This window comes from Lutra lutra, chromosome 9 (assembly GCF_902655055.1).
Source record: "Lutra lutra chromosome 9, mLutLut1.2, whole genome shotgun sequence".
In the NCBI taxonomy this organism is placed as follows: domain Eukaryota; kingdom Metazoa; phylum Chordata; class Mammalia; order Carnivora; family Mustelidae; genus Lutra; species Lutra lutra.
In genome coordinates, this window is record NC_062286.1 from 30,034,424 (window position 1) to 30,062,300 (window position 27,877).

A 27,877-nucleotide genomic window follows, 5' to 3' on the forward strand; every position below is an offset into this window, starting at 1 on the left:
GATATCTGAGAACAGGGTCAGGTCTGGTCCCTCCAAGCCCTTGTGGTCAAGACAGTGACTCAGAGCCAGACATCTGACCGCAGGGCCGTGCCTGCTGGGATAGGAAGTGCACAGCTGGGAGTTGGAGGTGGGGTTCAGATCAGGTCCATCCACCTCACTGTGTGACCTCTCTGAGCCAGTGTCTCTTTCGAATGAGGATAGCACTACTGCCCCAACTTCCTCTTGTGGGTTATTGTGACAGGAAGGCAACACATTTCAAAGTGGTTAGAAAGCAGTAAAGTGTTACTCCACGTATAGAATCTGGGCTTATTAGGGAGACGAAGTTCCACGAGACCATATATACACACAAATGCACACTGTGGTGTTTCAGGAAATGTTTACCAACTGGCTTTCTACAGAGGAAAATGCCCTGATTTTTTGCATTGCCAGTTTCCCTGGTGTAAATATTCCCAGCATGGCTGACCTCAGAGTAGCCAGTGTGACACCTAAAGGTCAAGTTGAGAGGAAATGGGCCTCACTGACCAATGTGTGCTGAGCTGAGCCTCCTCCGGACACATAAACCTCTATTTATGTATTTTATCCTTTATCATCCGAGGCTCTTAGCCTAGTGCTGGGAAAACAGGGGCGCTCACCACCTCTCCTGCTCATGGTTTCACTAGACACAGGTTCTCAGGTGGGGAAATGGAGGCCATACCCCTTCTGCTGAATCAGAATCATGCAAGGTGCACATTCTGGAGCTCCAGGGTGACTGTGAGGCATAGCCCTGGTGAGGAAGTCCAGCACAGGGCCTGCAAACTCCACAGCAGTGACCACATCCTGGGTTGGTTTGTATCCTCCTTTCCAGAACAGCACTGGATGCTTCTCTCGTTCTCTGTAGCCAGATCCACCCAGAAAGAAGTCAAGTGTGCAGAGACGTGTGAGAAAGAGGCCCCTGCCTACTGCCATTTGCACCAGAGGGTTTCCCTGCACTGCTCCCCACTCCTCTGCACGTCACCCCTACTGACCTGTGTTTCTTGGAAGGCTATGCACATGTGTGCCCCAGCCCCATCACTCATTCTGCCTGCGCTGACTCCCTTCTTGGCCCTGTAGGGCCTGCACCACCTTACTCCACTTCTCTGAGTGATTCCCTGCAGACCCTCGGGTCCTGGGGCCCTTGCCTTCTCCCCTTACCGAGAGCCTCCGGGCCAGATGCACCCAACTCATGCAGGGAGTGGAGGGTGTGAGTGTGCGCTTGCCTGTTCCCCTCCCCTCACAACCCACCCCCAAGTGTCCTCTCATCCAGTAGCTCTGTCCCTAAGACAGCATACAGCCCTCATAAAGGTCCTTTGAATAAAGGAAAACAAGTCACAGAGAAGGCATGATAGGAAGGGAGGAGAGGAAGGCATTCCAGGTGAATTAATTGCTCCAGGAAAGCCTCAGTAATTGGCGCTTCCTTGGCCTGAGTACAAGAGCAAGGGAAAACTGATTTTTAAGCCAAAAAGGTTCACATCCTCATCCACCACTGAATATGTGTTCCACCCATTTTTATGTTCTCTCTCAATCCTGCCAATATAAACTACCAACTCCCTTGACTTTCTCAAGGTAAGCTGGAGAAAAATGAGACAGTGGTGTTCACCCAGAATGGAACAAAAATGTCCGATCACCTGTTTTAGGTAACAAAGATAATGACCAATTTCCCTCAGCTCAGACAGAGAAGGCTACCAAGTGTAACACTTGCACTTGCCGCGAGAAGGGGGCTACCTACTTGTCCCCAGGGTCCTTGTAGAAAAACTCAACCTGGGGGCGCCTGGGTGGCTCAGTGGGTTAAGCATCTGCCTTCGGCTCAGGTCATGATCCCAGGGTCCTGGGATCGAGCCCACATTGGGGCTTCCCGCTCATTGGGGAGCCTGCTTTTCCTTCTCTCTCTGCCTGCTGCTCTGCCTACTTGTGTTCTCTCTCTTTTGTCAAATAAATAAACAAAATCTTAAAAAAGGAAAAAAGAAAGAGGAACTCAACTGATGACTGAGTTCCTGAACTGAAAATCAAATGTTCTTCTTATATACTCAGAACAAGTGTGACTTCCTATTTTCTTCAATTAAATTCTTTTCTTGTCATAAAATTAGGATATATTTAAGAAAATTAGAAAATAAATTTGAGCACACATATACACAAAAGTAACTATGAGACGATGGAGGGATTGACTAACCCCAGTGCGGAGCCATCTTGCCAGAGACACGCAAATCAGACGTCACTCTGCACACCCCAAGTCCCACAAGGCCATATGCCAACTATACCCCAACAAAGCTGGAAAGACCTCCTTAATTTAAAGGAAAAGAGGGAGGGGAATTCGCATTTGTGAAGCACCTCGTAGAGTCCTTATGAAGACAGAATGCTTGGCACAGAAGTACGAATCCACACACAGCCCTGTGAAGACTGTCTTTTCACCTCATTTTACAGATGAGGTAACCGCACACCGAGCCTTAGGAAATGTGCCCACGGCCACACAGTTGATGAGCAGCAGAGTCACAACTACCACCAGCTGTGCCTGGCTGCGGCCACCGACAGAGACATCGGCTGTCGCTCTCACTGTGACCACTTTACTGTAGGCCTTCCACGATGAACCCAGCAGGAGTCATCAGGACCACCGAAGGGGGCAAACCCCCTCCTCTCCCTCCCGTCCGATGGCCCCCTCATGAAGGTGAGGCACAAGAAGAGAGGAAGGGGGAAACAGGGAAGAGAAAACCAGTGACCTGACAGGAATTCTTCAGTTCACAGGGATCGGGTCTTAGGTCTACAGGCCTGAGATGCTCAGAGGATGCTCTTTAAAAAACACCACCAGCAGCCACAAAAGATTAGAGGCAAGAAGTGATTGTTAAAACGGAAGGTGTGGCGTGTGCTGGCCATCGTCCTTATGGTCCTTGGGTTCCCCCAGTTCCCAGGAATCAGGCCCTGGGGGCCTCACCTGGCCTCTGCCCCCACCACCCTCCTAAGCTCCTGGAAGGAAGGGAGTGTCCCTCATTCATCTCAGATCTCTCAGGACACGGCAGAGAGCTGCTGGCAGAGAGGGAGTGTTCAAAAAACAACTCTGTTGAATTGCACCGTCTGTTTTTCCACCTTTATTCCCAGGGTGACCTGTCAGCTCTCCTGCTAGGCTTCCCTGTGCTTCTAGGCGGAGCGGCCCCACCTCCTGGCTTGTGTGCCACGCAGCAGGGTTTCAGTGCTCGGAGAATTGTACTGAGAGATCCTATGTCCTGAGTCAGACGAGGCATCCTTTAGGCCAGGGCAGTCTGTTGGTGAGCTTTGCACCCTAAGCACCCAGCATGGTGCCTGACACACAGGAAACGCTTATCCAATATCCCGGATGTAATTGGCTACATCCAATAACCCGGCAAAGGTTGGTGAGAAAAACGAGTCCCTAACATCTGAAATCTTTAGATATTTCAAGCAGAAGAGCCCATAATGACAAGGTGCCGCCAGACTGGTTACAAACAGGGTCTTCACGCAGTGTAGGTGGCTTGGTTCTGAACAGTGGGATTTGTGTACCTGGGGAGTTGAGGACCCATTCAAAGCATCATCAGAGAAAAGCATCTAGAATTGCCTGGGACTAAATAAGAGGACTGGATATAGACTGTTCAGCATGGTAAACTCACAGCCTTACCAAGGGAAAACCAAGCGTACGGCCATCACTGTGAGGGGAGCTCGAAATGGGCAGGGATCCCACATCGCCTGACCAGGCTGCTTCCAAGTCTCCTGCCCAAAGCACAGCATTACAGAAAGCTGGGGCTGGAAGCTACAACCTCCGTTTCTTTACCGCAGGAGACTTTAACCATCTCGTGTCCATGGGGACTCTTTGTGTGGAGACAGGCATGCCTAGTCTCCCATCCTTGTCCAGCTCTAGAGTCCCTCCTTAGCAGCGCTTCTCTGAACCCCATCTCAGGAAGGTTGCACCACAACCCAGTCCGCCTTTCATTACATTCAACCTCACACGCATCAGAAGACCACTGCCTCTCCATGCCCAACGTGATACTCTAGGTGTGGGAAGGGCCACACAGAGAGTGATGAACAGTTTCTGCCCTCACGGAGACTTTAGTCTCACATAGGAAACCAGAGAAGGCAGAAGCAGAGATGGGCTGGAAAACAAAGCAGGATGAAGGTCAGCACGTGAGAGGTACTTGAAGCAAGGCCAAAAGTGGTGTGAGGGGATAGAGTAGAGAGACAGGGCTCCGGGCATAGGGGTAGGCGTGTGATCTTGGAGAGGCTCCATAGAAGAGAGAGGCCTTCCACAGGCAGACATGAGGTGGTGGAGGGAGGGGGGCACTATGAAGGGCAGGAGGAGAGAAGACAGACATGGGAAGGGTCGTGCCACAGTGTGGGAAGGGTGACAAGGAGCGATATAATAGGGAGAAAGCCTGGAAAGGTAGTTTGGGGTCACATCATGGGAGTTTGTATTTCCTGGAGCCTTCTAGAAGGTCTTTAAGAAGAGGAATGACATAACTAGAGCCACATTTTGGACCAGAGACTTCTTAATGTTTCCCCTTATATGATCTGTTGGTTCACAGATAACTCTCTAAAGAAATGACTGATTCCAACACAGTACAGGGTATAACTGTATGTCCGCCTACTATCTTAGAAATAACAATGGAAACATTTCCCAAAGTGAATATTAAGTGAATATTTACATTATGGAAAGAAAAATGACAGGTAAAATCTACTGTATTAGTTACCTCTTGCTATATAAGAAATTGCCAACATATAGCACACATTGATTATTTGACAATTTTTGTGAGACAGGAATTCAGGGATAGCTGAACCGGTTCCTACTCCAGGGTCTCTCATCAAACTGAAATCAAGGTTTTGGTTGGTCAGAACCTCACCTGAAGGTTCAACCGAGGAGGAGAAACACATGCTTCTCAGCTCAAGTGTTTGTTAGTATAATCGTTTCTGGAGGGTTGTTGGACCAATGGACTTCCTCAGATCCCTTGCTTCCTTCAGAGCTTTGCCAAGTGTTGGCCTGAGGCTACCCTCAGTCCCTGACCACACAGACCTCTCCAACATGGCAGCCTGCTCTATCAAAGCCAGCGAGGGACAGAATCTGCTGGAAGTCAGAAGCCACTACTTTATGGAACCTAATTATGGAAGGGACACCCTTCAATGTTGCCAATATTTTATAAGTGAGGAGAAACTAATTATTGAAAAGAAGGAGATTACAGAAGGCCATGGCTATCAGGAGGCAGCCTCCTGTACCAATCATGGAGGAGAGAGAGGGACCCTCTTACCTCAGTGGACCCCTCTCACTGCCGGCCACATCGCTGTCCTCAGGACGAAGCTCAGCCAGTCTGCTTTTATCCAAGTCCTCAGACTCAAACGCAGGCACTGCAAAAGGAAAGACACTCTTTTGTTCTGTGCAGATGAAACAAAATACTCTTCGTTCTGTCTGGGTCAGACCCCTGCCTAGGATTGCCTCTTTCACGTAAAGAATGTACCAGCTACATTCCTGAAGATGAGAAACGGAATGTTGTCACAGCTGATTTGTGATTCTTATGGCTCTCAGAGGAAGAAAGGACAGAGAAGCAAGGGTTTATCTGGATGCATGTAATGGTTAGAGGACAGTAGGTTTGGCCGGGTCAGAAGATGCCTAATAAAGCACAGCGTCTTTGATCTGGAAGTCACCAGTTTATTTAGGGTTGCCCTGAGACGTTCCCTTAAAATATGCCTTTTTGGAATTCTTCCAGAAAAACTTAAAACCTTAGGGTTACATTTTTTTCTATAGTGTGCTGGGTTTTGATTTATCATTCCCTATCAAGCTGCGGACGAGATTTCACTTTTATTTATTCAAAACCCATCCAGGCACACATAAGTACTCTCCCTGAAAGTAGTGGTACGGCGATCCTGTCAAGATACAACTATCGGGATTCCTGTTACAGCTTTGAGGGAAATCACCACCCCAGCCAGAGCTGTGAAGTGGGTCGTCTCAAGGCCTTGCTTATTCAACTTGGCCATCAGACATCAACAGGGACTTTTTCCATCATACTGTGGAGCCCAGAGGAAATGCCACAGGATATTAAACATGTCAACACCATGCTTTTCAAGAGGAAATGTGAGAAGCTGGCTTTGGTCAACAAGATGGCCACACTCTATCAATGACTCAAAACTGGCCGGTTTCCCTTACATTAGTACCACACTATTTATCCAGAGAGCAATATGGGACGAAAGGCACAGGATCTTAACTGTGTGAGACAAAAGAAATAAAGCATTTAGAGCATAGTGTCAAAGTATCCACATTTTTGTCTTAGGGTAAAGCCACCGGAGGGTTGTAAAATGTTATATTTTGTTTAAGGTGTTTGTGAGTGGAGGGTGGTAGTTAAAGTTACACAGGGTAAGTTTCAGTTTGTGATGCCAAATTTCTCCTGAAAGAGCAGTATGCTTTCTCAAAAGTCAATTTTATGATTTGCAAGGAAAAGGAGTCAGGGCTCCTCCAAAAAAGGAAAGGCCAAAGAAGTAGAAGAGTACAAAGATCCAGAGGGGAAAAACAGACACTTAGGTCCATATAGGGGGCCTACACTGTTCCTAATATTTTAAAGCTTTTTACTACAAACTGTTATGTACGTTCAGAAAAATAGATAAAACAAATCGTACAACTCAATGATTTGGCAAACGAACCACGTCAGCCATGACCAAAATTAATAAAGGCTATTGCCACCCCCCCCAGAAGTCCTTCACACACCCTCCCCGGTCATCATCCCATGTGCCCACAAGAGTAACCACTGTCTTGTGTGGTATTCAAGTCCTTGCTTTCCTTCACAGTTTTAACACCCCAGCATGGATCACTAAGTTTTATAGTTTAATTTCATCTGCCTTTTCAATTTTATATTATATACATGGAAACATGCCGCATGCATTTTTCCCCCTTACATCTGGCTTCCTTTGCTCCACATAATGTTTGACAGATTCACTCACGATGTTGCTGTGGTTTAGTGCAGGACATTCACTGTCACTGATGCGTACAGCTCCACCGCATGGCCATCCTGCCATTGATGTACCCATTTCACTGTGGGTGGATATTTGGAGGGATTCCATTTGGGGGCCATTATGGATAACACTGCTATGAACGATCCTGTAGGAGAGTTGGCAGCATGGATGCACATGTGTGTTTGTCTACATGCATGTTCACCGAAGAGTAACACTGCTGGGTACAGGCTATGCTTATCCTCAAAGTTAGTAGATATTGCTCAACTGTTTTCCAATTTTTAGACCATAATCATCAATGTGTAAGACTTGCTGTCGGTCCACAAGCTCACTGACACTCCATCATTTCAATATTAGCCATTTTATTGAGTATGTGCTCATCTCCTTGTGACCTTAGTTTGCATTTCTCTGAGGACTGAGTCTGAGCATGTTTTTGTAGTTTTATTGGGTGTTTGGTTATCCTCTTTTGTGAGGTGCCTCATTTTTTACTTGTTTTTTTTTTCTTAATAGTTTTTATTAATATTCTGAGTCCATATCCTTTTCCAGTTATATGTATTGCAAATATTTACACTCACCTTTTAGCTTTCATTCTCCTTGTCAGGTCTTCTGATGAACAGAGCTCTTAATTTTAATGTAGTTCAAAATTGTTTTTAAATTTCCTATGAAGTTAGTGTTTTTTTGTATCCCAAGGGACACTTTACTTTCCCCCAATGTTGTGAAGATATTCTCTTATATTATCTTCTAGAAGCGTTATTGTTTCACACTTAGGTCTACAACTCACTTAGAATTAATTTTAAGAAAAAAAAAGAATTGGTTTTTATGTATGGTGTGAGGTAGGAGAGGTCAAGACTCACTTTTTTCTATACAGATATCTAAATAACCCAACACTGGTTATTGAAAAGATCACCCTTTCTCCAGTGTTTGGCAATGCCACCTTTATCATAAGTCAAGTGTCTGCATTTGTGTATTTCTGGTCTCTATATTGTATTCCATTGGCCTATTTGTCCTTGCATCAATATCATACTGTCTTAATGACATTTTATAAGTTTTCATTTCTGATATATAAATCTTCAACTTTGTTCTTCAAGATTGTTGTGGCATTCTCAGCCCTTGAATTTCCATATACATTTTAGAATCAGATTTTTAATAATATCTGCCATAATTTTGATTAAGACTATTTGGAATCTATAGCTTGATTTGGGGAGAAAAATCTCTAATATACTGGGTTTTCCAATTCATGAACACAGTATTTCCCACTATTTATTTATTGAGGACTTCTTTAATTTTCCCCCAAATGTTTCAGTTTTCTATCGTGGTATATAAGATCTTTAAAAAGATTTAATTCCTGGGGTGTTTGGGTGGCTCAGTGGGTTAAAGCCTCTGCCTTCAGCTCAGGTCATGATCCCAGGTCCTGGGATCGAGCCCCACATTGGGCTCTCTGCTCAGTGGGGAGCCTGCTTCCTCCAATCTCTCTCTCTGCCTGCCTCTCTGCCTATTTGTGATCTCTGTCTGTCAAATAAATAAGTAAAAATCTTAAAAAAAAAAAAAAGATTGGGACACCTGGGTGGCTCAGTGGGTTAAAGCCTCTGCCTTCAGCTCAGGTCATGATCTCAGGGTCTTGGGATTGAGCCCCACATCGGGCTCCCTGCTCAGCAAGGAACCTGTTTCCGCCTCTCTCTCTGCCTGCCTCTCTGCCTACTTGTGATCTCTCTCTGTCAAAAAATAAATAAAAATCTTAAAAAAAAAAAGATTAATTCCTAAGTATTTTAATTTTTCATGCTATTATAAATGGTGCCATTTAAATTCTTTTCCTTTTCAAAATCCCTGCAGGTTGTGTGTATGTGTAAATTGAGAAGTTGATTTTTAAATCTATATGAAAATTTTGTATTTGAGAATCAAAATTTTTCATCACTTCTGAAGAAATTTCAGTTGTTAACTCTTCAAATGCCCTTTCCCCATTCTCTTTAATATCCTTCTGAAATCTTTCCATCCTCTGGAAACTAAGTCTTCTAAATTCTTTTCTTTTTCCTTTTTTCTGATATGATGGGCTTCATTATTTCATTCCTTCATGAATCCTCTTCAGCTCTCTTGTTAAATCCAGTGGTTCTCAAAGAGAGTGATTTTATCCATCAGGAGATAATTACTAATGTTAGAAATATTTTTGGTTTTCACACCGGGAAAAGCATGCTACTGGCATCTGGAAGATAGAGATAAGAGATACTAGTAAGAAACCTACAATGCACAAGACTGCCCCCTACAACAATTACTCAGCCAAATGTCAGTAGTATCAAGGTTTAAACCCTAGGTTAACCTAACTATTAAATTTCCAATTTCAATTATTATATTTTTCATTTCCAAAAGTTTAATATGGCTCTTTTTCAAATCTTTCTGAAACTTTGATAGTCTTCTATGTTCAAAGTTAGTTTTCTTTTTTATTTCCTTAAACATAAGAATGTACTTTTCCTATATCCTGTAATTCCAACATCTGTGGCCTTTGTCAATCTTACTCTGTTTGTTTCATCTGATTCTTTTTTTTAATTAAAGATTTTATTTATTTATTTGTCAGAGAGAGAGCACAAACAGGGGGTAGTGGCAGGCAAAGGGAGAAGCAGGCTCCGTGCTGAGCAGGGAGCCCAATGTGGGACTTAATCCCAGGAGCCTGGGATCATGACCTGAGCTAAAGGTAGACATTCAGACTGACCCACACAGGCACCCCTCAACTGATTCTTCTCCATGGTGCCATACCTACTGGAGCACTTCTGATATTTTACTATGAATTCTTATTACATGGAACCTTTTTGGGATAATGCATTGAGGTCTATGTTCAAAGCATTTTCCTTTAAAGAGATTTATTCTATAAACTATCTGGTAGCACATCAATCTGGGTGAGCCAGATACAAATTTTTGGCTTTAGGCCACCTAGTATATATGAATTCCAGTATAAGAGCAGCTTACAGTTAGGAATGATCAAAAAGGAAATTTTTCTTTCTCCCCTTAACCCAGACCCAAGGCTGAGAAACACATCTTCCACCAATGTCCCTCTATTGAGTGAGTTTTTGTTGTGACTGTTGTTCTACTTTTCATGGAGGCTGGTCTTGGATATAAAAGATCCCTGAGCCAACCTCCCACTTTGATGGATCCTGGGTTTCTCCTCAAGTCTCCAAGTATGCATTTATACCTAAGTTCAGTCCCCCATGAATTAGTATGTGCCTGCTGGGCACGCACCCCATTTGGCATTCATTAACCACTCTCAATTCATGCTTTATGGCCACCAAGAATATCCCTATTTCTCTACCAATTCAGCCACTAATTTTTTAAAAGATTTATTGTTATTTTTATTTATTTGAGAGCAAGATCACAAGGAGGGGGATAGAGGTAGAGGGAGAAGCAGACCCCTCACTGAGCAGGGAGCCCAATGCAGTACTCGATCCCAGGACCCTGGGATCATGACCTGAGCCAAAGGCAGATGCTTAACCGACTGAGCCACCCAGGTGCCCTCAGCCACTCATTTGAAGGAAAATCTTTTTTTTTTTAATAAAAAAAAAAAGGAAATTTCTAAAAAATGCTTTATCCAATATATTTAGTTATTCTAAATATGTTCTAAATATATTTAGTTGTTCTAAATATCCAATATACTTTGTTGTTTCTTAATCTGGCAATTGAAACTGATATTTTACTGTATTTTGCTCCAAATGTATGTTATTTAATAGCTGTAGTAATTAACAATACTAGATAATCATTCATAATGAAAGTAACAATACTTTATGCAGAGACCTTCAGTTTTCAGTGCATTTTTTTTTTTCATTTAATCTTTACCGTCAGTCTAAGACAAAGCAATCTAGGATCTGTTTTCATTGTATAAAGCTCAGTTATGTTCAGTGATTTTCAAATAAGTATCAGAATCACCTTTGGAGCTTTTAAAATACATTTTCTCAGGGCTAATGGATCAGAATCCCCAGGATTTAAATCTAGGATTTTATGGTTGTCTTTTTTTTTTTTTTTAATTCTTTAGATGGCTCTGATTCACAGGCCTGCTTAAAAATTCACCAGACTTTTACTCTTCTCCTACCCCTTCATCCCCCCATGTTGCATCTCCTCTCCCTCATATCAGGGAGATCATATGATAGTTGTCTTTCTCTGATTGACTTATTTCGCTAAGCATGATACCCTCTAATTCCATCCACGTTGTCGCAAATGGCAAGATTTCACTTCTTTTGATGGCTGCATAGTATTCCATTGTGTATATATACCACATCTTCTTTATCCATTCGTCTGTAGATGGGGATTGGGAGGGAGACAAACCATAAGTGACTCTTAATCTCACAAAACAAACTGAGGGTTGATGGGGGGAGGGGGTTGGGAGAGGGGGGTGGGGTTATGGATATTGGGGAGGGTACGTACTATGGTGAGTAGTGTAGTAGTAGTAGTAGTAGTAGTATGCTGTGAAGTGTGTAAACCTGGCGATTCGCAGACCTGTACCCCTGGGGATAAAAATATATGTTTATAAAGCTGTAAAAAAAAAAAAAAAGAAAAAGAAAAAAGAAAAAAGAAAGGATGAATACCCAAGTTTTGTAGCAACATCGACGGGACTGGAAGAGATTATGCTGAGTGAAATAAGTCAAGCAGAGAGAGTCAATTATCATATGGTTTCACTTATTTGTGGAGCATAACAAATAGCATAGAGGACAAGGGGAGATGGAGAGGAGAAGGGAGTTGAGGGAAATTGGAAGGGGAGGTGAACCATGAGAGACTATGGACTCTGAAAAACGATCTGAGAATTTTGAAGGGGTGGGGGGTGGGAGGTTGGGGGCACCAGGTGGTGGGTATTGTAGAGGGCACGGATTGCATGGAGCACTGGGTGTGGTGCAAAAAATAATGAATACTGTTATGCTGAAAAAATAAAAAATTAAAAAAAAAAATTCACCAGACTTAAAAAAAAAAAAATCCACTAGACAACTCAATGAACCCAGCTAGGGCTTGAGTCCAAACAATCACTCTCTCCTCTCTCCTCTCCAATTGATGTATACAGTCTGAACTCCAACAGATGGAAATCAAAGTGTTTGTTTTATTTATTTATTTATTTATTTTTGATGTGTTATTACACATGAGCCCCCAGATACTTTGCCTGCAGTGTAGCTCTTGGATGGATCCATAAAGGGAGAGTTTGGAACTACAGAGCAGATGCCTACCTCCATCCAGAACTATGGCCCCATTAGGAAGAGAGAGAGAGAGAGGTCAGCTCTCAGACAAGCCTAGGCCTGACTCAATGGGGAGACTAATGGGGAGAGCATGGGAGAGAAGAGAGCACTCTCTTCTGTTCGGAAAGTCTTGAGACAGACAGACAGGCAGACACACAGGGAGAGTCAGGCTGGTCTAGTTCCTTCTGTCGCTCTTCCGGCACTGGATGAAATGCAGAGTAAAGAGAAGCTAAATTGTTCCTGCCATTCTTTTCCTTCCTAGCATGCTGATTGGAAATTCTCTCTTCTAGGGAAAACTAGGGAGAGGGGAAGAAGTGTATCTGATATTACCCTCCCATCAGCACCATCCTTAAAACCAGGCAAGAGATGCCTCAGCCCTCGGCCATTTGCTTTAAAAGGTCCGTCTTTCATCCTCCAGACACCCTTTGCTCATAGGACCAAGGGGACACACCCACCTAGACCCTGTACTAACCTCACCTTCTAGACCACAGCTCAGGTACCTGAGACCCCAGGATCCCCTGCTCAAAAGCCCAAAACCAGCAGCCAGGGTGGCATGGCCTTACCCCCAGACCACACTCCCGAGGGCAGAGTGGCCTCTGGTCTACACTCCTAGGTCTGCAGGATGGCATTATGACTGTCTCTGGGTGGTATGACAGACTAAGATGGTAGCTCAGTGTGCATCCCTGTGCACACGAGGCCTCTGCCCAAGAAGGGCGGCAGAAAGAGGGCTGGCTCTCCCTGCACCACCCTTTTCTGTTGTGGAATTCCAAGGTTTTGAGAATTCTAAATCAAGATACGCCTTTCCAAGTCACTCTATAGGAACATTCCTTAAGATCCAAAGCATAAAACAAATTTTCAGTTTCTTAGCTTGATTTACAACTTTTAAATATTTAGATATGTGGTACATTGGCCTCCATCTGCACTCTGGTCTGAGCCCCTGCCAGGTTGAAGGCATGCCTACTTCCATGTGCTTTATTAGAAAGCTTAATTAAAAATTTTTTTAAAAGCCTATCTCTTGTTGGGTTATGGACATTGGGGAGGATATGTGCTATGGTGAGTGCTGTGAAATTTAAACCTGGCGATTCACAGACCTGTACCCCTGGGGCTAATAATACATTATATGTTAATAAAAAAATTTAAAATTTTTTTTAAAAAGCCTCTCTCTTTATTTCACGTACACACACACACACACACACACCCCACACATCAGCAGGAAAATGTTAACATGGTTATTTTCTACAAGGATGGGGATTTGAGTGATTTGACATTTTTCTAATTTTTTTTTTGTATTTTCTAATCTTTCACAATGAACATGGGATGGAACACTTGTGTAACTTATTAAAGGGGAAGGTCAGCATGGATCAGGGCACACACATGCCAAAAAATAACCTCTATCTTACTGGTTATGGCCAGGGGACCGAGCAGAATCCGTAAAGCACACTTTAGTTCTGTGGCGGATACACACTTCTTGTGTAAAAGAGAATTGTGGAAGCAAAAGCAGGTTTTCTGGCCAGACAGCTATAAAAATACCAAGACAGCTTTATCAACACTGGCACCAGACATCCTATAGGCCAAACTGATTTCGGTCAGTAGAGCGATGAAGGGCAACAAGGCTGGAAAAACTTCTGCAACATTGTCTCTCAGACCACAGGGTTGTGACCCCTGCGGGGATTATGGAAACTGGAGCCAAGCGGCTGGATGCCCCCATCCAGGGACTCCACCGGTCCCTGGGACCCGAAAGACCATCCACAATGCCCCTTTCTCTTGATCTTAACAAGAACTAATTGTGCACAGTTGCTCACAAAATACTTCCCAGACACAATCCCCACAGCAACTCCGTCTGGTCTGTAGGGCGGTGATTTGCATTCTAGAGCTGGGGAAACTGAGGCCCAAAGTGGTTTCAGGGGCTCAGGTGTGGTCACATCGAGGAAGTGGAGAGGCGGAAACTTCCGTCTAGGGCAGCTTCGCCCTGACTCACCTCATCAGTCAGTTCCTCGGGTCGTCCTTTTTCCGCCTGCTGCTGCTTATCACCATTTCGCGTTTCCTTTTCCCGGCACGGGTCCAACTGGAGAACGTGCGATGATATAAAATTCGACCACCTCGTAAAAATCCATCCCACTCTCTGTGTCTTCCCTTCCCCCATCCACACGTGCAGCCCAGAAACGTGGGAAGGCTGAGACCAAATGAAGACATGACTTCGGTGTCATGACCCAGCAGCACTGAATGTCATCAAGCTCCCCACTGAAGAACAGAAAAGATGGTGTCCGTGCTTACTCTCAGTGGTTTCTAGACACTCGGACATGTATTCCTGTTAAACTGTCTCATTTCCAAACCACTTCTACAGGGCGCCTGGGTGGCTCAGTCAGTTAAGCATTTGCCTTCAGTTTGGATCATGATCCCAGGGTCCTGGGATCAAGCCCCACTTCTCAGCAGGGAGCCTGCTTCTCCCTCTGCCTTTGCCTCCCCACCCCTCTGCTCATTCTCTCTCAAATAAATCAATAAAACCTTAAAAAAAAAAAAAAGAAAAGAAAAGAAGAAAGCACTTCTACATGCATCTTCCGATCGATGTTGTCCTAACATCTCTGTCTGTGGATGCTGACAGGCTACAGAGTGGTTAAGGGCTTCCAGAAGCCCCCGGGCAGCACAGGCTTCTAGCCGCCCTCCTCTGTCCGGGAGCAGCAGTAACTTCTGCACATCCACAGATACTGACGTTCACGTGAGGCCTCAGTCTGGAAAAAGTTAGCAATGCATGGGTTAGCTCCTTAACAACATTACCGTGATTTACTTCCTCCCACCCCTTTCTGGCAGTAACCCCACCGGAGACTCAAACATGGCTGATCCTTACCGTTCAGAAGACCTCTTTTAATACTATCAGTTTTCCGCCTCAAAGTCCTTGGCAGGAGTCCCCTTCCATAGATCACCCTGCTGGCACCGGGCCGAGAGATGGTGTGGTTGACTCACAGGTCACTGCGGTTTATAAGAAGTCAGAATAATAAAAAGGAAGACAGGTCTGACATTGGCAAGGGAAAAAATGTGAGCGCTGTGCTAAGTGAATTAGAGCTAGCTCTGAGGGATGCGGGAGGGATAAAGCACCCAGCCCGAGGATAAGGTCCACAGGAAAAGGGCAACTGCTCTACTGAGTCTAAAAAGCTCAAAATTGACATTAACTTATTTATCCGAAAGCCAAAGGAAAAAAACAAAATCCGCCGAAGCGAACTTATTAATCACTTTATTAACGAGGGGAAAGAAAAGGAACTTTATGATAAAGTAATGAGGACACACAGTGGGCGCGTGCACGCACACACATGTTGCACACACAATTGCTCTTGAATTGGTTTTGTTACAAGCCGTGTATACAGGGTAGAGTACCTCTTTGTCCACTTGAGCTACTGCAATTGAAAAAAAAATAAAAGAAAAAATTTCAAGATAAGCTTGGCTTTATAATTCATTTGGTGAAAACCTAATGCAGCTACAATTATTATTAGGCCTTGGTCTGTGAAAGACTCTATAAGAGTTAAAAGCAAGCCAGCACTACCTTGAGCCCATAGGGATTACTCTTTTATTAGTATAGTCTTGGGATTAGTGGAAATGTCTGTCTAATGAATGCAGCTACTATATTTGAGCCCATGCCTGAATAAGCTACTTGTTGATTGAAACCTATCTATTTATAAGCACTTCTGCACGTTGTGAAAAATCCATCTGTATCACCACAGCATGGCGCCCGCCCTTTGAATAAAGGCTCTTTGCCATTTCACTATAGGGCCTGTCCAGTGAGCAGGCAGAAAGGAAGTGTGTTGCATCTACTTAACAGGTTTTATTCCTCACTCTTGGCCTGTAAAGTAGAGTTACCTTATCTAAACAGTGATTTAGATTGATGTGGATGTTAAGAAAACAGAAGTGGAAAAAAGTACTTTTCATGAGACTCACCCAGGGTTCTAACTTGGTAGATTTACCACAGTTTGGATAAATGGTCGCAAAGAGCCCAAACGAGCCCTCCCTTTGCTTATGTCACAGTCTTTGAGTGGCGTCTGGAATGTAGGTGCATTTACTTACTACACCAACTCGGTATCATTTCTTCCTTAAATTTCTGCTTATGAATAGCACCCTGATAGCACGTCCAACAGAAACAAGCAAAGCATGAAGAATAGCCTTGATACACAAATAAGTCAATGCTTTCAACGTTTGGGATCCTTCTTACCACACTGAGGCTCCATCTGAGGAAAGGCCAAGCACTCACCCTAGAAAGGAACCTCAAAGTCCAACCCAAAGTCCAACTTCAAGTCCAAGTTCTGCAGTTCTGAGCCCCATGAGCGCTTGACACACGCCCCATGGCTCTGCTTCCTGGACTCAGTCAGCATCAACTCCCTAAGCCTCCTGAGTTTGAGGTTTGGGTATAGAGAAGGTATTTCTTATTCCATTGGGGCTCCACTCCTCTGCAGTTAGGGCCCCCATTTATTATGCGGCTTCTTTGGAAACAGGCTAATGAAAACTTTACTAAATTAAAAGAAAAAAGGACTATAATAAACTTTACAGACCACAGGCTATTAAGAACTGAGATTTCATAGAATTTCTCTCCTTGAAGAACTATAAACAATGACAGGCAAACATTCCAGGCATCCCATTGTGATAAAGAGAAGACAGAAATCAGCTGACCCCTGGAAGCTTCTTCTAGCCCTAACATAGCAAGTAGAGAGAGCTCTAGCTATTTCTCTTTCTAGAGTCTGTGAGCTTTAGTTTCCCAGTGGTATCACAGACCTACATAGTGCCTAGTGAGAGCTCCATAATTTGTAGCTATTAGCATGATTCATTCATGCTATGGGAACTCAATAAAGAATCACACATCTTTTATATTCTTCTAGCTGATGATGCACAAAAGTAATGCCAAAACCAAAAGTAGTCATACTCGAAAACCAAAGCTGAAATTTATAAAAGATGTTTGGAAATAGCAAATATTTAAATCATAATATAGTAATACAAAGCATCGGAGACCCTCTAGTAAATGAAATACAGCATTTTAAAGATACTGTGTTACACTCTGCAGTTGGGTGAAAGTGCTCTAAGAGATGTTAAAAGCTTGATGGAAGGTACTATTATCACCACACTCACTTTCCAGATGAAGAAATCAAGTACCTGAGTGTTAAGTATTAAGTGTTAGCTGGTGAGGTTTTGATAAAATCCCAACTTTTCCTACCTTACCATAGTACCTCCCCATATATTTTCTTCAGTTATGTTAAACATTCACATAAGTAAGATTATTAAACATAATTAACAGGTCTATGTCTTTAAAAGAAGACATTTGAGAGCTCTCCCTTTTGTGGGATCATTCCAAGATAAGAGGGTGTAGGGCACTGTCCTAGAGAATTTGATTCAACATAGCATTTGAGAACAGGCCTGGAAGGAGATGATCTTTTTGTGACTTGGTTTGTGACAACTCAGACTCACTCATGTCTTTCTACCTTGAAGCCAAAGGAAAACAAACTGAGAACAAAAAACTTCTAATCCTTGGAAACTCTTCGTCAATCTTCCATTTGATTCCTGAAATCTTTGCCCTTCCAAGTATTTGTCTACCCATTTTCCATTGGGGAATCACAGCTGGGTACTGATAAAGAGTTCATCTTAAAACCTCACTCACTCCGTCCATCCATCCATCCATCCATCCATTTACCTACCCACTCTCCAACAGTTTCCGTAAAAGATTTGAATGGACATTTAATGTTAATTCAGGCTACTAGCTCACTTTACTGGTCTTTCTCTTAGCTACTATGTCTCCTATAAAACATACTGCTTTAGGGCAGACATTAACTTTTTTTAGACTAGTGTACTAGAAAAGAGAAGCAGTGGGTAAGGGAAGGAAAAGCACTGGTAAGCATTTGTAACTAAAATTGATCCATCAAAGCTTTTGAAGACTTTTTTTTTTTTAATGTTCAGAAAACTTGTATTTGTGGAGTATGCATTTTAAAATTTTCAATGGCAGTTGAAATTCACAAGGAAGCCAGAGGTAAAAATTATTCAGATTTTATAAATGAGAACATAGATAAAAAGCAAGGGTCCAATGACTTATACATGGGACCCAAAATTCAGCAACCCAAGCCAGGACTGATAATTCCTCACTATGACCATGGTAGTGAGATTATTAAGCTCAGTTGTTGCCTTCAGTATTTGTTTCCACAGACATTACGAAGAAAACTTTTTACTTTGGCATTTCTGTAATACGGCACCATTTATGGCTATCTTCACTTATAATAACCTTATTAAATCACCATCTTTAGGGCTGGCAGACTACAAAGTGAGGAGGGTCAGTCTGCTTAGTAGTGGTTAATGGCCCAATCAAAATTTGAGTTATGTCGTTTTTTTTCTTGCATTTTCTTGATTTAGAAGCTAACGTATGCCCACATTTCTAATTTAGCCAAACATATCTTTCTGACAGAAATACAAAATCTCAAGAAGGAAAAAGATTTTTGCCATTCAATCTATCCTTTTATCATTTTTGGATAATCATGCAGCCGATCTAATGATTCCACAAACTTGCAGTGTGCCGATATTTTTTCCTGTTGCAGACTAAGTCTTTCCAAAGGATGATCTAATTCATTTTAGGCTGAGAGAGAATAAACCCTATGCTAAAAAGCAAACTATAATTTTTTGCTCTTTGGGCTGAAAGACCCCGGCACAGAATACAGAAGAATATATTGAATTCAACAGCAAGTAAGCCTAAAGAAACAGGGAACTTTTAATTAATGTACTTTGGAAGGTCCAAACATGTAGAAAAATCACAAAACAAAAATGTTAGCCATTAAAGAGAATTTTATTTAAAAAAAAAATCATTATCTTGTGTTTCAGATACACAGGTATAAGAGAAATTCAGGCGGTGAAAGCTCCTTTTTCCAGCTACTGTTCCCAGGATGGTCAGTACTGGTTTCGAAACTGGTTGCTCAGGCCTTGCAGCTCTGTGACGAGGGCGTCTATCGCTGCTGCTTCATCAGCTAACTCCCGGGAAATTTCTCCACTTGACACATCTGTAAAAAGTTGCTGCAACATAAAGAACTATCAAAACAATGACAATTTCTCTAAAATAAAATAGGTACAGAGGATAGAATTAAAAATTCCCTGTATCAAGGTGCCTGGGTGGCTCAGGTCGTGATCTCAAGGTCCTGGGATCGAGCCCCTGCATCAGGCTCTCTACTCAGTGGGGAGCCTGCTTCCCTTCATCTCTCTCTGCCTGCCTCTCTGCCTACTTGTGATTTCTCTCTCTCTCTGTGTCAAATAAATAAATAAATAAAATCTTGGGGAAAAAAAAAAGATGCTTCTTAAAAAAAAATTCCCTGTATCTAATAATACCACACGATAGTAACAATGGTTAGTGTTTGTTCTGTTCACCAAACTGGAAATGCACAAGCTGCAAAGTTAAACCAGGCATCAAAAACATGCCTGAGCTGGCAAATTCAAATAAGCTCTGCTCTTCAAAATGGTTGCCCTGAACACTGGTTATTCATTTTTTTTTAAAAGATTTAATTTATTTATTTGTCAGAGAGAGAGAGAGAGCCCAAGCAGGGGGAGTGGCAGGTAGAGGGAGAAGCAGGCTCCCCGCTGAGCAAGAAGCCCGATGCGGGACTCTGATCCCAGGACTCTGGAATCATGATCTGAGCTAAAGGCAGAGGCTTAACCAACTGAGCCACCCAGACGTCCTCTGGTTATTCATTTCAATGTTATATGACGGTTTCAGGATGAATGGACATTCTTCATCCAAAAAACCCCCAAATCTATTCATTGTGTATACAAGCAAAGTGCATATATTTTATATTCAAGCTCATACACATCATACCCCTTTATGCTAATTACTGGACAACTAATTGTTGCTTAGGACTCAGAGGCTGCAAAGATTATCAGGATTTGGTAAAAGCAAAGAAGCCCAGCATATTAAAGTAAAAATAAACGTTCCCTCTTCCTGTAAAAGGACTTGCCTTGGGAGGCACACTGCAACACACTTTGATAAAGCTGCCATAGCGGAGGCATTCTGGAGAGCCTCTCTACCCAGAACCGCCCGCTGAGCCAGGACAGGCACCCAACAAAATGAACTTCAGGATTTTATGACCACACTGTGTATGTGTGGGTGTGTTGATCAGAAATGTAATTTACTCAACACGCTGTCTTTTTTAAAAATTATACTATTTATTTATTTATTTATTTAAGAGAGAGAGAGAGAGCGTGCGCGCATGTGCACATGCGTGCAAATGGTGGGGTGGGAGGGCACAGGGAAAGAATGGCAAGCAGACTCCATGCTGAGCGCGGAGTCCAACACAGGGCTCGGTCCCAGGACCCTAAGATCATGACCCAAGCCAAAATTAAGAGTGAGCCGCTTAACTAAATGAGCCGCCCCGGCGCCCCACTATTTATCTTTTCCATCAGACCTGACTCGATGACTTGCTTACCATTACCATATGACTATTTACTATCACAACCACAGATGATAGGACAAGTGTTCTGATGGTTGTTCTAAAAGAGAGCCCCAAAGATGTTTTGAGTGATGGTATGATCACTGGGACAAGCTTAGAGCTTCACACAGTGATTTTTAGAGCCAAGAGCATTCACTGAATGCAGGATTTCATCAATGTTCAGCAAAGATCTGTCGCATTACCGTGCAGTCACACCGTGCACAGCACTTCATAAGACAGTGACTTAAGAACTGTTACAATGTGGGACGCCTGGGTGGCTCAGTTGGTTAAGCAGCTGCCTTCGGCTCAGGTCATGATCCCAGCGTCCTGGGATGGAGTCCCACATCGGGCTCCTTGCTCATCAGGGAGCCTGCTTCTCCCTCTGCCTCTGCCTGCCATTCTGTCTGCCTGTGCTTGCTCTCTCTCCCTCTCTCTCTCTGACAAATAAATAAATAAAATCTTAAAAAAAAAAAAAAAAGAACTGTTACAATGTGATCAGTAGAGAAAACACCTTTTAGAAAAGTAATGTAGGGCGCCTGGGTGGCTCAGTTGGTTAAGCAGCTGCCTTCGATTCAGGGTCCTGGGATCGAGCCTGGATCGGGCTCCCTGCTCAGTGGAGAGCCTGCTACCCCCTCTCCCTCTGCCTGCCACTCTGCCTACTTGTGCTCTCTACCTCTCTCTCTATCAAATAAATAAATAACATTTTTAAAAAGTAACCTAGACTCAGATAGCATATTTTATTTTTACTAAGTATTATAGTGCTTGCAAATCATTATGAATCTGCATCACTCCCCTACAAACTGAAGAGGAAGGAGAGAGAAACTGGGGCTTAGAAAGAATGGATTATTTGCTGAGGATCCCAAAATGTGCAAGCAGTAAAGTCTGTCCTGTCTCCAGGGTTTCTGGCATTTTCCCCAACAGCCCTCATGCCCACTGCAGCAGGTCTGTGCAGTGACCCCGGTGGGTGGTGGGTGGGCAGGGGGGGAAGGACGATGCACTGGATGATGTCAGGTGAGTCTCTAGGCTCTATGTGTTTATTTCCATAAAATCCCTGGCCTGGAAAGAAAAGATCAGAGATTGGTACAAACCAAGCTTACTACAAGCTATTTAATAGAGCTATCCAATTTTGTTTTCACTATTTAAAGTGCTCTAAAAAAGTGTTTGGGGATCCCAATTCAGCTGAGCAAACCCAATCGGTTTTTAAAAAAAATTGGAAAGGCATATGCTCTACTACAAAATCAGAGACTCCCAAATATTCTAGCAAGAACATGGTTTCAAAGGAGGCGTGGGGAGGCAAGTTTTCCCAGTTGGAATCTAATGAGAACAAAATCTAAACCTAGATGATGCTCTGAGAACTCCTTTTCAATGTCGGGGAATCTTCCACAAAAGGGAAGACAGGCAGTACCTGCACAGACTAGACTACTTAGGTAGGTACAGATTTATGTAAAATTAATAACTTACAAGAAAAAGCTTTGCACAGAGATAAGGAAACTAGTAGGGAATCTCCTGAGAAAATAAACAATCGTAGGTAGGTTAGTGATCTATCCAAAACTAGGAAACCTAGCTCCCCATTTGAGAGGGAAAGTCACAGGAAAAGCTTGCTACCTTGACCTTCTTTGAGCGCTGGTGCAGTTTTATGAGAGAGATACAAAATTCTGAAGTTATCCTACCAAACTGGGAGGAAATACAGTTCTTCCTGGTACAATCGGGTTCCAGTTTGCAGATTAAAAAGGCTAGTAAAGCAAATTAATATTCTGAAGAGGCAAAAATGACGCCCTCATCTGAAAAGATCAAGCAATTAATGAAAAGCCATACATACTCTGGGAAGGTTTTTACATGTGTCCGGAAGTGACCTTCACCTACCATAGACTTGCTCTCAGAAGTGTTAGAATTCATTTACAACCCAAGATTAAATAGTGAAGGCAAGCAGAAATGAGAAAAGAAACCACTGAATCGTGCTAGAAACTATATTCCTTGGGGCGCCGGGGTGGGTCATTTGGTTAGGGGCATCTGCCTTCGGCTCAGGTCATGATCCAGGGTCCGGGAAACGAGCCCTGTTTCTGGCTTCCCTCCTCTGCTGGGAGCCTGCTTCTCCCTCTGCTGGCTTCGTGCTTTCTCTCCCTCACCAATAAATAAATTAATTAAGAGAAAAGAAGAGAAAAATAAAAAAGAAAGGAAAGGAAAGGAAAGGAAAAAGAAAAGAAAAAGGAAAGGAAAGGAAAGAAGAGAAAAGAAAAAGAAAAGAAAGGAAAAGAAAAAGAGAGAAAACTATATTCCTTTATAGTTTGCTTCCAGGGGTATAATCCACACCTGACCACGCAGATCTCCCAGGCTCCGCCCCATACCTGACAGGCCACAGGCAGACACTCCGGGCTCCAAACCAGTTCCCTCAGGGATTCTCAGGCGTCCCCTGCCCAGCGCTAGTTCACAAGGTGGCATTTGTAGATCGACAGTAAATGTTTCAGTTGTCAAGCCTGAGTCACTCACCTACCTTAGTCTTTGTGAAACCCATATACCATCTACTTAATATTTGTCTCTAAATCAACTTTTTAAACTTAAATAGAAGTCTTTCTTTTTTAGAGGAAACATTACATTACTATAAGTGAAAAATAAGCAATAATGTTCATGAAGATGTAGGTCTGAGGTGCTAGTTAAACTTTTTCTAACATGTGTTGAAATAAATATATATGAAAATCAAAAGTTCAGCCAAGCGCTACCAGTGGCATATATGTCATACTCTGGAAAAAGTGACAATCAGAGAGAAGAGCATTGTTTTAATTTAAATTCAAGAAAGCAGTAGGGCTGCGTTATTAACTTCAAAGACTCCCGAGTTATCCAGGTAAAGGGTGGTCTAGCCATGGGGCCGATAATACCCCCACCGGTACAACCGACCACCTGGGGGCCGACGTCTAAACTGTCACGTGGCCCGAATATTACCCCTGACGTAAATGAAGATTTAAGAGCAGCCGCTCATGGCACAGACCGTCTTTCCTGGGGCATCGGGGTTAACTCACACCACACTCTCACCTTTGCCTTAGATGACAAACCCTGCAAATTGAGTCGAACTGAGGAAAGCACCTGCACAGCCTCCTGGGGACTGGACTTGTTTTTACTGTGTTTTATAGCCACTGCAACATAAATACGGGAGAAAACATGCGTTAAATGCTGCTAACGATCATTTACAAGTGCCCAAAACAATTACTTGATTAGGATTTTATAGTACAGACTTCGGGAATATTCCCACATGGACAGATTTTGTTTTGGTAAAAGGACAACAATTATGTGCATAAATCCCCGCACTGCCCTTCTTCACACTTACTGCTAACCAGAGAATTGTGAGGGGAAGTAGGTTATTTTTGGTAAGTTACAGATCACTGGGAAGAGACTCTAAACACACACACATACACACGTGAAATTACACAAAAAGAGATGAAATCTAACTGAATACAAGGTACACGGAGGGCAAAACCAGAGGGAGCAGCTCTTTCGTGTGGCTCCCCGGGGCACCAGGTCCCTAACGGGGACTCACAGTTGCCAATGACACCAGCCCAGTGAAGTGACATTGGGTATTTACAGCTCAATTCTCACTGCATTCTCCTACTCAGGATTTACTCCCCATTCCAGAGGAAGTGGCTTCCACAACCTACGTGCTTGCGTTCAGCGAAGTGACCACACCAGGGCTCTCAGGTGCCTGAGTGGCGCTTGGCGTCAGCAGGGAGTGGGAGAGAACCGAGTCACTCACGCGTGACAACCCCGCCTCCCGAGTGCCAGAGCCCATCTTCCTAAATAGCAAAATCATGCTAGCACAATAATCCTAGCAGAAGGCCTCGCTATTAATGCTTCGTAAGAACAAGTAAAGAGCTCTGTAAAAACACAGCACCTGACGTCTCTCCACTGGCTTGTGTTTTTGTTCTTCTAAACTATGCTTGCCACAAAGCACACCGAGGACCAGATCCTATTTTAAAACTACATGAAACAGTGCAATGGTGAAAGTCGCTTGGTACCCCAGACGTTAGACCAGGAATGGAAAACAGGTGTCTCTCTTGCATGTAAACTCTCATCAACGGGTGGGGATTGCCTGTGCCTGGCAAAATCATTGTATCATTAACGAATATCTTCCATGGTTGGTGAGAACCAGGTTTGACATTCTCATTTCAAAATAATTATTAGACTTTGACGTTTCTCAGCTAAGGGCTGAAGCAATGCACGGTCACCAACAATGTGCAACTCGTCTTCAAAGGGCACAGTCAACCTGGAGATAGTGAGGATTATGATGTCTGTGTCCCTGAGGAGAAGAATGTTGTAACTACCACAGCTGGGGTTGCTGGCCTGTTAAATATGTAGGAACGTATCAGAAACAGCCGTGAATCTTTTTCTCAATCCTTATTTTCATTCTGGAAAGAAATTAAGAAAAAAATAGAGCAAAAAGACAAAAACACTATTATACCCCTCGCTCAATCCCTTTGCACTAGAGACAAAGATAAGGGTTCTAGAAAGGGAGAGCAATAAAATGCTATTTCAAATCAGCAGGAAATCCAAGAGAGCAGTGCCTCCTCCAGGCAGACGCTAAAGTGCATAACTATTATTTTGAAAGTCCCTGGGTGGCAAAGAAGGACCCAGCTTTTGCCCACCCTTTCCCAGAAAACAGAAGAGCAGAAACTGTAAATGAATAGCCCCCAGATAATACAAATGGGTACACAATGACAACACTGTCACAGAAAGGTCTCGAGCCCTATGTACAGACATTGCAGTGTCTTTCTTCCGAAGTACATGGCTACTCTTCAAAACAGCAGCCCAAAAGGGAGAAAATCATGCGGAGATTTTTTTTAATGTTACATTTCTGTTTTCAGAATTGAGCATGGTGGGCAACAGTATTGGGGAGAAACATTAAAAAAAAGAATAGAATAACAAAGACACCCAGTTCATTCCTCAACTGAGCACTGGTCTACAAAAGCAACAAAGAAAAGGTGAATCTAAATCTAAATCTTCATAAGTCTAAAATATCACCAGAAACTAAAGCTGAGCATCCACTCACAGATGCTTAAAATGCTTTGGGAACACCAATGTCTAATTTGTTAAAGTCAGAAGGAACTTAGAAGAATAGAAGGTTGTTTTTCTCCTAGTATTGCCCTGATGAAAAAATGGTGCCCCAAATAGCTTAAAAACAACTTGTAGTACAAAATGAGGATTTTATTCCCGCAGTACTTATTTCCTTACCCTGTGCATTTGTATTTGATAGGTTTAATAGCATCACTTAGTGATAACAGAAAGTATCTTGGCTTTGACTGTTACGAAGCTAGCTGTTCACAGAAATGTTTAGGGTTGGCAAGCTCAAGTAGATAAGATAAATTCTTCCAAGGAGATTGCCCCTTGCTCTAATTATGTACATAATATACCTAGGTATGGGTTTCCCCAAACATGGTACTATATTCACAAAGGTCACAGGCCTCAGGACTGAAATCCATCTGAGCCCACCCACCATGAGGCCAGCATAAACCACATGAACTGCAGCCACATTCCACGGGTCTATCAGCAATGACCTCCACCTTGTCTACTCTGAATTTCAGCTGGACAGAGTTCGGCATGTCTCTCTGATCTGTCAAGGGGTAGACGGGCCAGATAACTGAATATTTATATCCTTTTTGTCAGTGATATCAAAGAATGTAAGTAGAATTATCAACTACGAAGCCCATTTCTAAACTGTTCGAATGTTCTGTGACTTCTTTAGAGACACACACTTTACTCTTGTTCTTCATTTTTCTCTTTTTAGTTTTGAGTGCCTTATCAGACAGCTCAGCTCCTCTACCCCAGAAGGAACAGGGTTGGGGTGAGAAGGTCAGGGATTTACATTTCAACCAGGTGCAAGATACTTGTAAGTGTTTAAATACATCTTCATTTATTCTTTCTAACAAGAAGGTAGGCATTGTCCCCATTTTACAATGAGGGAACTAAGGCTCAGAGGAGTTAAGTGATCTACCCAACGCCACCCAGCAAGTACAGGGCAGAGCTGGTTCTGGAGCTCAGGTCTCCCTGATTTCAAGGGTCTGCCCTTGTCGGCTCCCCAATACTGTAACTGTTAGTTGCGAGAAAAGTTAGAAGAGGACTTTAGGATAGGTTCATAGCTCTGTGATTCAATTCTTAACACAGTGGCTTCATTATTTTATTTCAACTGCATTCCCAGGGCATCACACATCCATACTCAATTCTAAATATAAAAACGCATTATTAAATTTAACTGGCGTATTTTTCATTAATGCAAATAATGAAAAGGGGCCTTTATCTGGAATATACCCAACAGGCGAGCAACCTTATATGTAATGTTATCTCTCCCCTCAAATATCATCCACTTAAATTTCCCAAAGGCAGGGATAGGATTATATTTTTTATTTCTTTCGCATATGCTATAGGTCTTTGTACATTGCTATTCTCCAGTAATCTATGTATTTTTGGAGAAAAAATATTTTCATTTATAAAGGAAGACTACAAGTCCAGAAATGTTAACAGATTTCCTTAATACTACACAATCAACACAAACAGACGGTGTGCTTGAAAGTCAGACACAGCTAGGAAGGTCCTTCCCATCTTGAAAGCTCCTAATACTGGTCACTTACACTTGAACGGTACTTAAGTCTCTGTCCTTCCTACCATTCCAGCCTCTATTTGCTCCTATTGCTCCAAAGTGCTTACCCAGTAGCTGGTCTTATAAAGATTCGCAGCACGAAATATGGCTATTTCCATATAACGAAATAATCTGAACTTATCTGTAATGGAACTTCACTTTCGACAAATTTTTTTTCAGTAAAAATACAATAAGATGTGGCAGGAATATCGAACATTACATCAAGTACCATGTGCGAGTCCTAAGGCTCTGTGCACCACTTCCTTAAATGATGTCATGTCTTTCTCCCAACAACTGGACTGTGTGTCACACTTGTATGCCTTAGAGAGATACTGGAACGCCTGAGGACAGAAAAAGAACAGTGTTCAGAATAACAGAGAATTCACATTTCCAACTCGGTTTCCTGGGGGTCCTGTGGAACTAATTTCAATTTGAGAAACTAGCATCTGTGTTATGTAGCACGATCTTTATTATTCTCATCAAAGAAGGGGTACAGACGCAATCAAGTAGATGTATCTGGACAGAGAAACTTCCCTCCAAACAGAGAAACAGAGATGCCAGGTTTGGAAACCTAGAAGAAGGGCACACACCTTTCCTCGGCACCCGTAGCCATCAGCTTAAGAGCCCGGTTAAAAGAATGAGGCATGAACTTGATAGCACCTACAGAGTCACCAAGAGGTGTGTGT

General features: G+C 42.9%; 1 protein-coding gene across 1 annotated transcript in view; it reads right to left on the minus strand.

The window, feature by feature from the left end:
- Nucleotides 1-18,954: 18,954 nt before the first annotated feature.
- The window catches only part of TTC27 (tetratricopeptide repeat domain 27), a 175,459-nt gene continuing 166,536 nt past the window's right edge, over nucleotides 18,955-27,877 (minus strand). Inside the window, exons 18-20 of the mRNA XM_047746251.1 lie at nucleotides 27,421-27,532; nucleotides 23,600-23,700; nucleotides 18,955-19,169 (exon numbers count right to left, since the gene is read on the minus strand). Coding sequence (XP_047602207.1) covers nucleotides 19,047-19,169; nucleotides 23,600-23,700; nucleotides 27,421-27,532 — 336 coding nt within the window. The 3' untranslated portion in view covers nucleotides 18,955-19,046. The remainder of the gene's footprint in view (nucleotides 19,170-23,599; nucleotides 23,701-27,420; nucleotides 27,533-27,877) is intronic.